At 42.1% G+C, this 15,735-nt stretch overlaps 1 protein-coding gene and 1 pseudogene across 1 annotated transcript; both read right to left on the bottom strand.

The window, feature by feature from the left end:
* Window positions 1–299: 299 nt before the first annotated feature.
* On the bottom strand, window positions 300–5,734 carry LOC140591721 (uncharacterized). Its single transcript, XM_072713196.1, has 9 exons — window positions 5,689–5,734; window positions 5,471–5,608; window positions 5,192–5,337; window positions 4,443–4,579; window positions 4,249–4,342; window positions 3,784–4,113; window positions 3,485–3,671; window positions 3,253–3,394; window positions 300–3,122 (listed from the first exon to the last, which is right to left on the bottom strand). The coding sequence occupies exons 4-8, from the start codon at window positions 4,577–4,579 to the stop codon at window positions 3,264–3,266; spliced, it is 879 nt and encodes a 292-aa protein (XP_072569297.1). The 5' UTR covers window positions 5,192–5,337; window positions 5,471–5,608; window positions 5,689–5,734; the 3' UTR covers window positions 300–3,122; window positions 3,253–3,263.
* A 6,805-nt stretch (window positions 5,735–12,539) lies between these two features.
* LOC140591834 (zinc finger protein basonuclin-2 pseudogene) lies at window positions 12,540–14,484 on the bottom strand (annotated as a pseudogene).
* Between the last annotated feature and the right edge of the window lie 1,251 nt (window positions 14,485–15,735).

Genomic DNA, 15,735 nt, shown 5'->3' with positions numbered 1-15,735 from the left:
GCAAATTTCCATTATCAGAATTAACACTATTAGAGTTAAATCTAACACTTTCCAAGTGTACATATGGGAACCACCACAAAAGTGTTGATTTAACACTTTCCAAAGTGCTGTCCTATATAACACCCATAAAGTATAACATTTTTACACTGCTTAAGGTGCTGCTTTAGTCCTCCTTAGTGTTACTAGTTAACTGAAGTTAAGATCATATATGTATAATATATATATATATATATATATATATATATGTTAGTGCTATAAACACAGATACATTGAACTAATGACTTAATAAACACAATAAATTGTAACAAAAGCCCTTTATTCAGACTTTCACAAAATTATCAGTGCAACAAATCCATATCATCCACATCTGCATGTATACCTGGACTTAAAAAATACAACAGTCAGTGACGATATAAAAAAAGTTGTCACTGCCATATGCCATTTGAAAGTCAAAAGGTTTAAAATGCCTCAATTCTACCTGTTTGACTATAGAGAGCTGCAGGTCTTGTTCAGTTATACAATATGCATGAAGGTGCTCAGTAAATGTTGCTTCCATCTTTGACACAACAAAATATACATCACTTCTCAAAAGTATATGAACAACTTTACAGAACACTGGCATCTCATCTACTACATCAGTGCAAACAATAAGACCAGTGCGAAACTCAGTGCCAACACATTTGACCCAATTTGTTTGACTTATTTCAGTGGACATATCCAACTGAAAATACTCTGAAATCAATGGACCGTTTTCTGTCTCATTCAGCGTTTGTGTTTTAACCGGTCCAGATTCAATGCCTTTGATAGCCAATGATTCCCAGTGATAAGCAATGGCTACTTGGTGTTTTCGTGCAAGGGACTTTGTCAGATTCTTGAAGTTTTTTACACTGGATTTAAAAAATTTATGCTTGGCTTCATATCTCATAGTCCATGCGTGAACCAAAGGACCAATCTGGCGAATACATTCTGGGTAATGAATCATGAAGTGGTGTTTTGGAATGAGATTATTTTGAGGGTATAGCTTTGTGAATAAAGAATGGTGCTCTGCTATAAGATGCTTTAAATAGACAGTCATTCCATCTGTAATTGCAGGAGAAAACACAATATTAATTATGTTTGACAGGAGTAACACCAAATGCCAGTGTCTGTTTCCTTCTGGGACAACATCACCAAATATGAGTGGAATGTTCTTAATAAGGCACATTGTTTGACTGGCACTGAGTCCCACACTATTGCCATGAAGAGTTATCTTAGTTGGTCTGTTTTTTTTGTCCAAATAGCCATAGTTGAATGCATAAACACGTAAAAGAATGTTTTCCATTGAAATGAAGTTTTGGCCCAAATACTCAAAAAGCAGTTTGATTTGATATTGTCCCACCCCCTCCAAGATATCATGCATAATGTCAAAAACGAAATTATCTGCCACATTGAAATAAGTCAAACTATTGAGAATGCTGCTTCGTTTGATTCCATAGCATGAACCTTCTCCAGCATTCTGATTAAGGATGCTATAATGCTGTTCATTTGTTTCTTGGGTCCGCAAAATAACACGTGGATCATCCGAACTAAACACTGTCTGAGCAGTGACTTTGTCTGTAAGACACCTTCTGCAGTAATAGCTAGCACTGAATGATTCCACATAGCCAAGAATACCATTTAACCCCAAATTGTCTCCTGTAATCTGTGAAATAGTGCCATAAATAGGTTGCTCAGAGAATGACACTTTCATTCCATCGCTTTCCAACATTTTTATATCTTTAATAAAGGGGCTTAATATTGCGTCGATCGTATACTTTTTCACATCTTGTGAGTGAAACAAGGAAATGAGATGAATATTCATCAAAGAAGAATTCAGGTTTGGTGGGAGGTTTCTGAGTGTAAAATATAAACATCCAAGTTTATGAATCCCTAGTTTAGATCCCAAAGGATTTCCCATTTCAAAATCATCATAATAAAGTTGAATTTGCAGCGCATTCTTATATCGAGAATATAGTGGGTGCTTTTTGTAGTAGTTTCCATCACAAAAATCATGGTAGCAATCTCTCTCACTGGATGACACAATGTGATTGCAAACATCCTCATTCTTAAAAATGAACTCTAAAGTCTTCATTAGTGGTATATAAATGAAAGTGTCATTGACTGGTACCTGTTCATACATTCCAGAAACTCTGTCTTTTCTTGAATCATATCTCACACCTAAATTAATTTCAATGGGTTCCACAACGCCCCACTTCTCACCAAAGTATTTCCTCCACTTAGAATCTGTATTTAGGTCACAGAAAGGATTATAAAGATTTCCAAAAACATCTTCTACAGCCTTTCTGCTGGGACTTTCAGAGGGGACCACCTGCAATACCTGGTTTTTAATAGATGTGTGAACATCATTAACTAATTCTTCCATGCTTTCCACTACAGACAAAATTACACTGTTGGCAACCCCACTACCCTGTAGTTTGGCAATTACGGAAGCACACATTTCCTTAGCTGGCTGTTGATATGTTTTAAGCTGGAGCACCTCGTTTCCTGCATTTAAAGCCAAGCTATCAGACTGCTGGGGGCTGTTATTATTGTCTAAGGTGGCATCAACAGAATCCCTATCACCTAATGTGGCACAGACAGTGCCTGGTTTATGAACAACTTTCAAGTGCTTCCTGAAACCAGCAAAACTTTTGAACTGTAAAAAACAACCATCCTGAGCACATACCAAATTAAACTTCTTCCCAGGATACAGACCATGCAACAGCTTAAGATGTCGAACCAAAGTGCCAGGCATATCATGCAATGAATGGCAAATGTAACATTTATACATTGTTCATAAATTTTGCTCTCAATTCTTTAACTTTTGGGCTCTCTTTTGTAACACCGACATCAATATTGTACACAGTTGTCTGGAGGAAAGTGTACAAACTGCTGAGCGACTCATCATATTTTACACCAAAAACAAAATGAACCTTGAAAAGTTCATCAAAGGCCGCCAATGTGGTCCTTCCCTCACAAGGTACAAGCTTCTTGTCCACAACGATGTAGAAGTTGCTAATTGCCCGTTTGTTGGTTCCTGAAGCAAGCAGATATGGCTGACGAGGTCCTTCCATCCTCAGGTGTTCATCCAAACTTCTGCAGGACTGTAGGTAAAAGTAAGAAACTAATCAATCTGTTGATCTAGACTTGTCTAAAAAGACAGGCACTGTAAATTAGTGATGTTTCCACCAATAAAAGCCATATATGAAAGCTTAGGGAAGATATGCCACATACTTTGTGAAACATCACCACATGGTCCACAGCTTGGCATGCACTGATCCTCTGCATTTTCTTCCTTCCATGAGATGGGGGTGGTGCAACAAGATGGGGGAGATGTGCAACAAGAGAAGGAGTGATGCCATGTCACTATCCCACTCTAAGAAATAGGATAAAAAACAGACAATTCTTAGCTTGCAAGCTCATAATGAACTTCAATGTTTAAAATTAATTCAGCTACTTCAAGTACCTGCAGAATAATCGACTGTTTGCTCTCCTTGCTGGTCCTTGGCTGATCTCAGTAGCCGTTGTATGAGGGGGGTGCATGTAAGGGTCTCTGCTTCTTTAATCACCTTTGCCTTGAATGAAGTATGCCATTTCTCCAGGAGTCTGACTGCTATTTCATCACCAAAGAGAAGACTGAAGTCTTGAAGTATCTGAGATACAAATCAAGTAAATTTGATTGTACAAACAAATTCACTAAACATCAACATTCAAGGCTACATTACACAAGACATACCAACAATGTAGCTTTAACATTTAACTTACCAATCCCTGTGTATCTAACAGCCGAGGGAACACTGAGAGTACTGTACCAGATGTCTCAGGATTATGGACAAGCCGCTGCCTATATTCAAACGTCTCGCGCATTTTCAGCAATATAGTCTCTCTGTCACTGATGTGGTTCATTAATGCTATTGCCTCCTGGAAGGACTCTTCTGACGACTGAAGGTGGTGGATGTTCCTATCAAGAGTGGCGCCTCCAGTTGTTTCAACTGGTGGTTGAGATGACTTCACAGGAAGCTTTGTCTTTCGCTGAATGGTTTTTATGCGCCACGCCAAGAAGCCAGATCCACTTTGACTGTCATAGAAATGCTCCTGACAGAGAAAAGTCTGCCTGAATATCAAAATTGCCAAAAAGTAGCTAAACCCTATAGAAATATTAACTCTAAGATTTTAATACAGCTGTTGAGCAGAAATAAAACATGGATAAAGCAACAAACTTTAACTTACATATCCTTTTTTTGAAAAAGGATCTTTAAGTGCTGGAAACAAAGTGATTATTCCAAGAGCATATTTTTCCTTTGTAATTCGCTGTGGAATCCTCCTAAGAAAAAAATATCTAAATTATATACTCCACTTACATATTAGACCATGCATGATAATACATAAGCACAGATAATACATGATAATACATAAGCACGTACCCTTCTGATTCTGTCATTTGTGCAGCAAGGATGTTCACCATTTGCCTTCTTGAGCTGTCACAAATTGTTCCTGTCTCCTCATATTCTGTAAGCACTGCTATCCCTCCAGGTTTTGAGAGGAGAATCTTGTACACCATCTAAACATAAGTAAAAGACGAGTTATAGACCAAAAACTAGGTTATGGTGCCTTAGATATTAACAAAATTACTATCACATTAGATTTGCAACAGTACCAATACCATATCATCATCAGTACTGGCTTTGCCTGTTTTAAGCTATCCATGCTGTCCTGACAGTGTGTCTAAAATGCAAAGCCAAGAACAAGTTTGTCATATCTTGATGTTTAACAAAGAGTATGCCATTTTTGTTGTAAAACTAAAAATAAACAAAAAAAGCATGCATTACATTTAATCAAAATACTTGGGTCAGACGATCTGTTTTAACTTTTTAAAATGAAAAACTTTCTAACCAACAGTTTACTCACGGTTTATAATTTCTCTCAATTTATGGTAAATGTACTTAATGTACTGTACAAATGTACTCTAAAGCTCTGCAAAAAGAACATATTGCTATGCACTATGTCAGATAACTTGAAAAATAGTGATAATGACATTTTTAATTGTTTTATTCTAAAAAATTCTCCTACATTTATCATTGGTATCAAAATGGTAAAGTATTTTCTTAAGTATTGTGATGGCTCTAGTACAGACAAAGTGCATCAATCTGATAGGTGCAAAACATGATCTTACGTCTTTGGCTGCTGAACACTGCAACACCTCCTCCTCTCTTCTTACCCGTTTCTGTGGGTTACAACTTTCACTGTCACTCTCTCTGCTTGAGGAGGACAAGGACGTTGTGTCTGTCAAGGTGGTTGAGGAATTGCTAGTGGAAATACCTGAATACATAAACGCACGTTTAGCTGAATTGCCTAATACAGTAGAGCATATGTGACCTCTGTTCACACAACTATTTAAATAAATACACAACTAATTTTACAAGCCTGTGCAACACAAAGATAAATTGGTTACCATCACTGTCATCCAAGATGACAAAGCATATGTCCTTTGACGTCAGAAGATCAGCAAATACATCTTCATCAACTTCTGTCCCAGTGTCATCAGTAACTTTTACCACTTTGTTAGATGGTATAGTGAATTTTACTTTGACTAAAAAAGAAAATGATTACATATTTAAGTATTATTTACTTCACATTTACATTTCAAAATTACTTTGCAAAAAAAAATACCTTCTGTGATAAAGTCCTCAAAGGAAGCTTTGGGGATTTTGATGTATTTTCTGATCGTCTGGTATTAACATAAGAACATAAGAACATAAGAACTATACAAACGAGAGGAGGCCATTCGGCCCATCGAGCTCGCTTGGGGAGAACTTAACTAATAGCTCAGAGTTGTTAAAATCTTATCTAGCTCTGATTTAAAGGAACCCAAGGATTCAGCTTGCACTACGTTATCAGGAAGACTATTCCATACTCTGACTACACGCTGTGTAAAGAAGTGCTTCCTTAAATCCAGTTTGAAATGTTCTCCCGCTAATTTCCACCTATGGCCACGAGTTCTTGTATTTGAACTAATGCTGAAGTAACTATTCGGTTGAACAGCATCCAAACCTGTTAGAATCTTATAGACCTGGATCATGTCCCCCCTCAGTCTCCTTTGCTTGAGGCTGAACAGATTTAGCTCAAATAACCTTTCCTCGTATGACATTCCTCTAAGACCAGGAATCATTCTTGTGGCCCTACGCTGCACCTTTTCTAAGGCCGCTATGTCCTTTTTAAGATATGGTGACCAAACCTGTACACAATATTCTAGGTGAGGTCTCACCAAGGAATTGTATAATCTTAGCATTACCTCCCTTGACTTAAACTCCACACACCTGGAGATGTACCCCAACATCCTATTGGCCTTTTTTATTGCTTCCCCACACTGGCGAGAATGAGACATGGAAGCATCAACATACACACCAAGGTCTTTCTCATAATCAGCTACCTTTATTTCAGTAGGTCCCATAAAATACCTGTACTTTATATTTCTGCTCCCTACATGGAGTACCTTACATTTGTCTATGTTAAATTTCATCTGCCAGGTGTCAGCCCAGTCACTAATTAAATTAAGATCCCGCTGTAGCTGCTGAGCCGCTAGTTCAGTATCTGCTACACCACCCACCTTGGTGTCATCTGCAAATTTCACCAGTTTACTGTATATATTGGTGTCTATATCATTTATGTAAATTAGGAACAAAAGTGGTCCTAAAATTGAACCCTGCGGTACCCCACTATGAACGCAGGCCCACTGTGACATCGAGCCTCTTATAACTACTCGCTGCTTCCTATCCGTTAACCAGTTATCAATCCAAGTCGCTACAGTTCCTAAAATACCTGTCGCTTTGAGTTTAAGTGAGAGCCTCTTGTGGGGAACAACATCAAAAGCCTTTTGGAAATCTAAATAGATGACATCATAGGCCTTCTTATCATCAACTTCCTGAGTAGCTTCCTCAAAAAACTCCAACAGATTTGTTAAACAGGATCTACCTCTCCTAAATCCATGCTGGCTATCCCTCAAAATGTTATTTGAGTCCAGGTAATCTACCATTTTCTCTTTGATTATAGCCTCCATAACTTTACCAGTTATACAAGTTAGACTGATTGGCCTATAGTTTGACAAATTACTTCTATCCCCTTTTTTGAAAATGGGCGTTATGTTGGCATGCTTCCAATCAGAAGGTACCACACCTTCAGATAAGGATTTTTGAAACAGTAATGTTAAGGGTCGGCAAATAATATCCCTCATCTCTTTTAACACTATAGGTAAGATGCCATCAGGGCCCTGTGATTTATTTATTTTGAGCTTAGCTAGGCTTTGCAAAACATCAGCTTCAGTTATATATATATTAGTTATAGACGATGTTGAATTAGTAATAAGAACTGGTAAGTTACTAGTGTCCTCGACAGTGAATACCCGTGCAAAACTATCATTGAACTCATTTACTATGTCAATGTCGTTTTCAATTATAAGACCCTTACTATCCTGCAGATTAGTAATTTCAGCTTTTAGAGCTCTTTTAGAGTTAAAATACTGGAAGAAACTTTTAACGTCATCCTTAGCCTCCAATGCGATCTTCCTTTCGACATTCCTTTTAGCTCGTCTAATGTCATTTTTTAATTCAGCCTGTAGATTTAGATACTCTTGCTTTATTATGTCATCATCAGTTATTTTCCATCTCTGGAACAAAGCCCTTTTCCTCCTTACTTTATACTTTATGTCCCTATTAAACCACCTAGGTTGCAATTTCCTAGATTTATTCTTGCTAGAAACAGGTATAAAGTCCTCTTGTACTTGCAATAATGTGCTTTTAAAAAATTCCCATGCCTCTTCAACAGTTTTGTTATTTAACTCCATCCAGTTCACGGTTTCTAGTTTTAATCTCATACAATTGAAGTTAGCCTTCCTAACATTATATATTTTTGATTTGGACTTTGCTCTTCGGGCACTAAACTTAACCTCAAATTTAACCATGTTATGATCGCTACTGTCAAGTGGTTCTAAAACATCTAATTTACCAATCCTGTCCTGGTTATTAGACAAAACAAGATCAAGAATGGCATCTCCCCTGGTAGGGGTGTTAACAAACTGAGTAAAAAAACAATCCTGTACTAATTCCACCATCTCAAGTTCATTTTCAGAAGAGCCAGCAACAATGTCCCACTGTATCCCCGGTAGATTAAAATCACCCATAACTACCACATCATTTTTATTGCTCATAATCCTAATATCACTGTATAACAATCTGCTTTCCTCAGCAGCTACATTGGGTGCTCTGTAACAAACACCGACAATTAGGCTATTTGAGTTTGTAGCATCTAATTTTACCCATATAGCTTCCGTACTTTTACTTATATCAGTAAGCTCCCTTGCCTGCAAGATTTCCTTTACATATACTGCAACACCACCTCCCTTCTTACCTATACGGTCTTTACGGAACAATGTGTAACCATCCATATTATATTCTTGTCCATCCTTATCACTCAACCACGTTTCAGTTATTGCTATAATATCATAAGAGTCCGATGAGATAAGAGCCTCTAAATCATGAATTTTATTCCTAATACTCCTGGCGTTTAAATACAGACAACAAAGGGTAGGCTTATTACAGTGCCTACTTATAATATGATTTTTTTGGGCTTTCCGTTTCCCCCCAGTTACATACTTAACTAACCTCCCTGCCCCCCCAGTCCCTAGTTTAAACATTCCTCAACTACTCTACAAATACGCCTTCCCAGTACACTGGTTCCCCTCCGGTTCAGATGCAACCCATCCGGCTTGAACAGGTCCCACCTGTTCCAGAAGGTCCTCCAGTGCCCCATAAACCTAAACCCCTCTTTCCTACACCATCCTTTTAGCCACGCATTTAATCTCCTTATCTCAGCTAACTTAGCCTCACTTGCGCGTGGCACGGGGAGTATTTCGGAAAATACCACCATGGACGTTCTGCTTCTAAGCTTATTGGCGACTTCTATAAATTTATCCTGCAGAACAGCCCTTCTACCCTTGCCTATTCTATTGCACTTTTACAATCATTATAAGCTGTAAAGGCAAAACAACTGCCGTGGACACTGCTCCCTAGAAAAAAGAATCACAGTATACAACACAAAATATTAACTTCGTAGCTCCTGTTTCAAGTGAATGTATACACTCTCATGACCTGCCTTCGGTCAGATGTGCCATATTGCGTTTACATAGCATCTGACGGACCGAATATGCCCTATGATATAATGATTGCTAGTGTTTTGGCAAAAGAAAACGCAGAATAGCGACAGCTGCTTTTTGACGCTTTAAACATGGTTGAATGCATGATTACTGGTCAACACACAAAACTACAATCTGGAAACTACGATATGGGCTGCAGGTTGGCCTTGAACAGAGGGAAAAGAACGTCAGCCAGGCACCACTACAAAACGCAAATAAAATGCATAGGTCGCTCAGAGTGATTTCATTTATCCTAGACTCAAACGCCCGCGTGGACAGGACCTTTAGCCATATTGTGAATCAGGCGCTAGGAGCAATTCAAGCGTGGCCAAAAATGGCCCATGTCATTAAAGCCAAGCTAAAATATGTACCTTAATCTTAAACGTAATATCTACCTTAATGTTAAAAGTAACTGTATGCACCAGTAAAAAGGTAAAACCTTCGTAATTTAAATAGTAAATTCCCTTACTTTTAAACGTTTTAAGCTATGCAAGTGAACGCTGCGGAGAAAACCCGCCAATCAAGAAAAAAACTTACTGTATAAGGCAAATTGCAGAGGCTAAACAGATATCGCACAACAGTATAGATAACGGGAATCTAACCGTAGTTTGGAAAAAAAAAACAACTGAAACACTGTAAAATCGCATAGTCTACTAAAATATTCGAGTCTATTAACATTGCCTCATGTGCCAGAGACGAACAGGCTAACCGCTTACTCGGCTACGTTTTCTAATATATTAGTTGGTAAAAAAAAAAAAAAAGCAAAAACCCGTCAACCATATGTATTTTGATAGCCTATATGAGTATAATAAACATACTGTATATGACGAAATGGCAAGCCAAATACCAAAAGATGAACTATTTAAGTAAGTAATACTCACCAATTTCGCTACGCTTCGCTTCACGACATATGAACTTGGCGCCTTCAAACTGAAAAGCCGAGTAAGCGGGAAAAATTCCCGGATGTAGAGACTGACGACGTAGTGTGTCAGAAACCGGGATCACCGGAATAGAACGCCGTGTTTAACAGTGTAGTAACACTATGTGACGTTAGTGCAGCCACATTTAACTCTGAAACCTGAACACTTTAACTCTAAAAGCTCTAACACCATGATTTCAACACTTTTGAATTTGCTGTGCACCACATCCCAAAGATGCTCTATTGGGTTGAGATCTGGTGACTGTGGGGGCCATTTTAGTACAGTGAACTCATTGTCATGTTCAAGAAACCAATTTGAAATGATTCGAGCTTTGTGACATGGTGCGTTATCCTGCTGGAAGTAGCCATCAGAGGATGGGTACATGGTGATCATAAAGGGATGGACATGGTCAGAAACAATGCTCAGGTAGGCCGTGGCATTTAAACGATGCCCAATTGGCACTAAGGGGCCTAAAGTGTGCCAAGAAAACATCCCCCACACCATTACACCACCACCACCAGCCTGCACAGTGGTAACAAGGCATGATGGATTCTCATTCTGTTTACGCCAAATTCTGACTCTACCATTTGAATGTCTCAACAGAAATTGAGACTCATCAGACCAGGCAACATTTTTCCAGTCTTCAACTGTCCAATTTTGGTGAGCTCGTGCAAATTGTAGCCTCTTTTTCCTATTTGTAGTGGAGATGAGTGGTACCCGGTGGGGTCTTCTGCTGTTGTAGCCCATCCGCCTCAAGGTTGTGCGTGTTGTGGCTTCACAAATGCTTTGCTGCATACCTCGGTTGTAACGAGTGGTTATTTCAGCCAAAGTTGCTCTTCTATCAGCTTGAATCAGTCGGCCCATTCTCCTCTGACCTCTAGCATCAACAAGGCATTTTCGCCCACAGGACTGCCGCATACTGGATGTTTTTCCCTTTGCACACCATTCTTTGTAAACCCTAGAAATGGTTGTGCGTGAAAATCCCAGTAACTGAGCAGATTGTGAAATACTAAGGTAAGGTAGCCTGGGCTAAATGTAAGTTGATGAAAATAAGGTCTATTTAGCTCAGACTACCTTAAATCTGGCAAGTTATCCGGCTAAGCAAGTAATCCTGCTTTGTGAAACAGACCGCAGGAGATTGTCTTGACCAGGACCACACCCCTAAATGCATTGAAGCAACTGCCATGTGATTGGTTGATTAGATAATTGCATTAATGAGAAATTGAACAGGTGTTCCTAATAATCCTTTAGGTGAGTGTATATCCAAATGCTGAATGATCTGGTGAAGTTTGTCTCCAGTGGCTACCTATACTTATGCACCTCTAGTGACGGTACAGCACATCAGAACACTAAGTGAGGACCCAAAGTGACTTGTGGCCAGATTTTCTGGAGAGCAAACTTAAAACTCGTGTCTTACGCTTGTGTCCCCAGCCTGAAATATGAAAACACTTCATTTGTTTTTCGTCACAGTTAAGTTCAAATACATGCTTGATTTATGCAGTCTTCAGAAAGCACCTGGATCACCTTAAATGAAGCATTAAAATGTAAATAATATAGAGATACAGAAATCTTGTCAACTTCTGGAAGGAACATTAATGAAGTAACAACTAAGCTTGGATATCACACTCTGGATGATACCTCAGAGATCACTCCCTGGGAACACCTCAGAGATCTTTCTCTGAACAATACCTTGAACAGCACTTGGGCTGCTCTTATGAGAGCTAAAAGCAGAGATTAATATTACTCTGCTTATCTGCTATTGCGCTAAGACTCAATGGTTGTTTCAAATGGAAAGCAGAAAATCATGTCATCAGCATTTTCTTAAAACACCTTAGAGGCAGGTGACCTCAAGACACACAAAATATTACACCCTCACCCAGTCTGCCCTTGTAGACTTGAAAAGTGCAAGACTGGGTCAACATACAAATGTGGCAACACAAAGAACAAATCCTATGTTCAGAAGCCAAAAGCATGCAGGCCTTCTCTGCATTGGTACATTTATAAAAGAATTTGAGCTTTTTTTTTTAAGTCTGAAGTGTGCATCAAAGTGAAAATAAAGAAATCAAATGAGCTAGAGGCTACATTTTCCTTCAGTCTGAGAGCTGGAGGTGCCATGAAATGAAACAAGCATGGGCACTGACACCCTCAGTACATTTTTTACATAAAGAACCCTCTGGGATGTTATTTACAGATGAGGCTGTCATGCTCTGTTAATGGGTCATTTAAAAGCTATTATTACACTAATAATACACCGAGAAGGCTCTCTTCTTATTACTACCATTTCTGCGAGCAACAGTCACAAAAGAAGTGTCCGAACAGTTTCTTTGGAGATGGACGAGGGTTTCCATGGAAGTGACAGGACGTGTTGGGGCCACAGGGATGCAGCAGCAGCAGAGCTACCCATCCAAGCGTGTCTAGAGACTTCCACAAGTACAGTGTGAAAGTAGGAGGCCTGGGGGTGGGGGGCAGTCATTTGGCCACATGCTGGCGCAGGCTGGGGTTCTGCTCTGCTGGTTGCAGCTCCGCGTCGAGGAGAATGTGAGGCTGCAGCCCGGAACCTTGCGGCGCTGCATCTGGTGCAGATGTACCGTCTTGAAGCGAGTGCCCTTGCAGCTGTATGGTTTGTGGCACAGCATGCACAGGACAGCACTCGGGTCGACCCCCTGGCCCGGCAGCTCTGGGAACCCCTCCCTGGCACCACCCCTCACCCAGTCTGCCCTGTTTGAGCCACCCTCCCCTTCGCTGGCCCCCTCCACCTCTTGCTGGTAGTCCGAGCTTCATCCTGCTCCAGCTGGAGAATGCTCCTCAGTGCCAGCCCAGGGCTCACCTCATCCCGGCTGGGAGATGCTTGGCTGCTGCCCCCACTGTGGTTGCTGTTGTTGTAAAGGTGGGAATGTGGATGGTGGCATCCCTGGGTGCTAGTCATTCCATTCAGGACCCTGACCCCTTCCTCATCCTCCTCCTCCTCCTCTTTGTCGTCGAACACATCAGCCACGCTGATGACCTCCTTCTCAATTTTCACTGGCATGCTGGATTTGCGGGGCTTCTTCTTGGGTGTGGGGTCAACAAAATGTTCCTGGATGCCAGTACCAGGCAGCTTGTGGCTGACAAGCCCTGCCTCGGCCACTAGAGGATTGCGGGAGCCAGAGGCCGAGGCCTGCTGCTCCATGAGAGACATGTTGTTAGAGGCCGGAGGGAGTATGGAGCTGGTGGGCAGGGAGACCGATGAACTGACAAGATCCCCAGGGGACAACAGCGCACAATAGAATGGGGGTATCGGTTGTACTGGCTGGACTGATTTCAAGGATGGGAAGATCAGAGAACTTTGCAGGGGAGACTGCAGCATGGGCTCGAGCGGTGGGGTAGTGAAGCCAAGAGGTGGCCGTCCCAGGCTGGTCAGAGTCAAACTGCTTTTGGTGCTGGAGATGACAGATGTGCCAGAGCCAACGCTGGAGCGGATGAGGTCCTTGTCACGGTTGTTCCTCAGCATGGGCATGTGTAATCGGGGGTTAGGGTTGGCGCTGTGCCGGTTGAGGCTGCGCAGGGAGCTGAACACCATGTTGCAGCCCTCGATAGTGCAGCGGTGCTTGATCTTCAGGTGCACAGCATTGTAGTGGATCCTCTGGGTGCCCTTGTCATAGAAGGTCTTGCCGCATGCGTTGCAGCACACTCGGCCCTTGCGTGAGATAGAACCCATGTGCCGCATGTGATGCATCTTGGAGGAGAAGGACGAGGTAACGATGCTCTTGGCTTGCTCACTCTTAACAAATGCATGTTGCTCACTCAGTCCAGCCAGCTGCTGCTGCTGCATTGGTGCTTGCTGCTGTTGAGGCTGCTGGGAGGTGGGGGTCGGGGAGATGGTTGTTACGCTAGCAGGCTCAGGCTTAGGCTCGATCGCCACAGTGACACCGGTGCCCCCCAGGCCTGGGCTTTGCCCATAGCGGAACGGTGAGAGAGACACCTCCGACTCACTGCTCTCGTTGGGGTCACTCAGGTTTGGCAGACTGGACTCCCGTGGCCTGTGACCTGGCTGCTCCAGCATGAGCCCATTTTGGGGCAGACCCAGCATGGGGGCAGACACTGGGTTGATGTACTGGAAAGGAAGCAGGAAGGCCAGGCTGTTGGGGATGTTCTGAAAGTGGTGTATAGTGGAGAGACTGCTGTTCTCGAGGTGCGTCAGCAGGCTGGGGCTACGAGAGCAGTTGTTGCTCTCGATGAAAGTCCTGATGTCAGAGTCAGTCTTTGATGAGGGCACTGCGATGGCCTGGCCTTCTTTCTCCTAGATGGACAGATCTCCTCCTCCCGGGACATGATAGTCCAGTGGTCCAGAACCTTGCCTGCAGCATCCTGAAGGCCATATCAAGGGGAACAAAGGACACCACAAGAAGTCATTGATTCTGCATAATTGGCACAGCTGATTAAAGGTAAATAGCTGCCTGCCTGCAATGTCCAGGCCTCCTGGAGCAAAGACCTCGTAGATCTTAACAGAGCGACACCGCACACACCCTCCTTCTCCTAGCTTCCCTTTCAGTCTTCTTCTCCTGTGTCACCATGCAGGAAGTCATTACATTCATGGATAGAGAACAGGAACGTTTTCAATCTTGTCAACCGTAAAAACAACCTAGGGCTTTGGGGCACTGCTATTAGTCAGTCCCTGTGATACACCTCAAAGTCTATTGTTTCTCAGCTGATCCATAGAAATGCCTCACAGAAATACAAATACAATGACTGCCACAACAGAGGAGGAAGACTGACCTCTAACCGGTGTGTTATGGTTTTGCAACGGTCCTGTTACACTTCTGTGATAGTTACCTACCTGCATTATGCTACCCTAGCTGAACCTCACCCCCGTATTGGTCCACACTCAAGCCCCAGCCACCTGTGGAAGCATTTCTCAGGTTGCAGAAGCTTTAAGTAATGCCTGGTAATTGCAATACTTACATTCGGCCAGGAGATGGCAGCAAGAAAATAGAACAATAATTTCCCCACGGTTATTATAATTCACAAGGTAAATTTATTGTGTATGTCTGTGTATGTGTGTGTTTTACTGCACTTTGGGGACAATTTTATCAAATGCGACCTATGCAAACCCACACACACACACAGTGCCCAGTTACAGCACAGACACAGAGTCCCCGGTTAGAGCTCACACACACTCAGGGCACTGTTACAGTGCACACACACACACACACACACACAGCGCCTACTTACGGCACGCACACACACACACACACACAGCGCCTACTTACGGCACGCACACACACACACACACACACAGCGCCTACTTACGGCACGCACACACACACACACACACAGCGCCTACTTACGGCACGCAGACACACACACACACACACACAGTGCCTACTTACGGCACGCACACACACACAGTGCCCAGTTACAGCACACACACACACACAGAGCCCCCGGTCAGAGCTCACACACATTCACACAGTTCCCTGTTACAGCACACACACACACACACACACAGCGCCTACTTACGGCACGCACACACACACAGTGCCCTGTTACAGCACACACACACACAGAGCCCCCGGTCAGAGCTCACACACATTCACACAGTTCCCTGTTACAGCACACACACACACACAG

Source organism: Paramormyrops kingsleyae, chromosome 6 (assembly GCF_048594095.1).
Source record: "Paramormyrops kingsleyae isolate MSU_618 chromosome 6, PKINGS_0.4, whole genome shotgun sequence".
Classification (NCBI taxonomy): Eukaryota; Metazoa; Chordata; class Actinopteri; order Osteoglossiformes; family Mormyridae; genus Paramormyrops; species Paramormyrops kingsleyae.
This window is presented reverse-complemented; position numbering and strand designations above follow the sequence as displayed.

Excerpts from the sequence above, each read along its gene's own strand:
- LOC140591721 (XM_072713196.1), bottom strand. The coding sequence starts at position 4,579 with ATGGTGTACAAGATTCTCCTCTCAAAACCTGGAGGGATAGCAGTGCTT. Across the intron at positions 4,114-4,248 it reads CTTTTTCAAAAAAAGGATAT|GAGCATTTCTATGACAGTCA; the intron begins GTAAGTTAAAGT and ends TTTCTCTGTCAG. Across the intron at positions 3,672-3,783 it reads TGTTAGATACACAGGGATTG|ATACTTCAAGACTTCAGTCT; the intron begins GTAAGTTAAATG and ends TTTGTATCTCAG.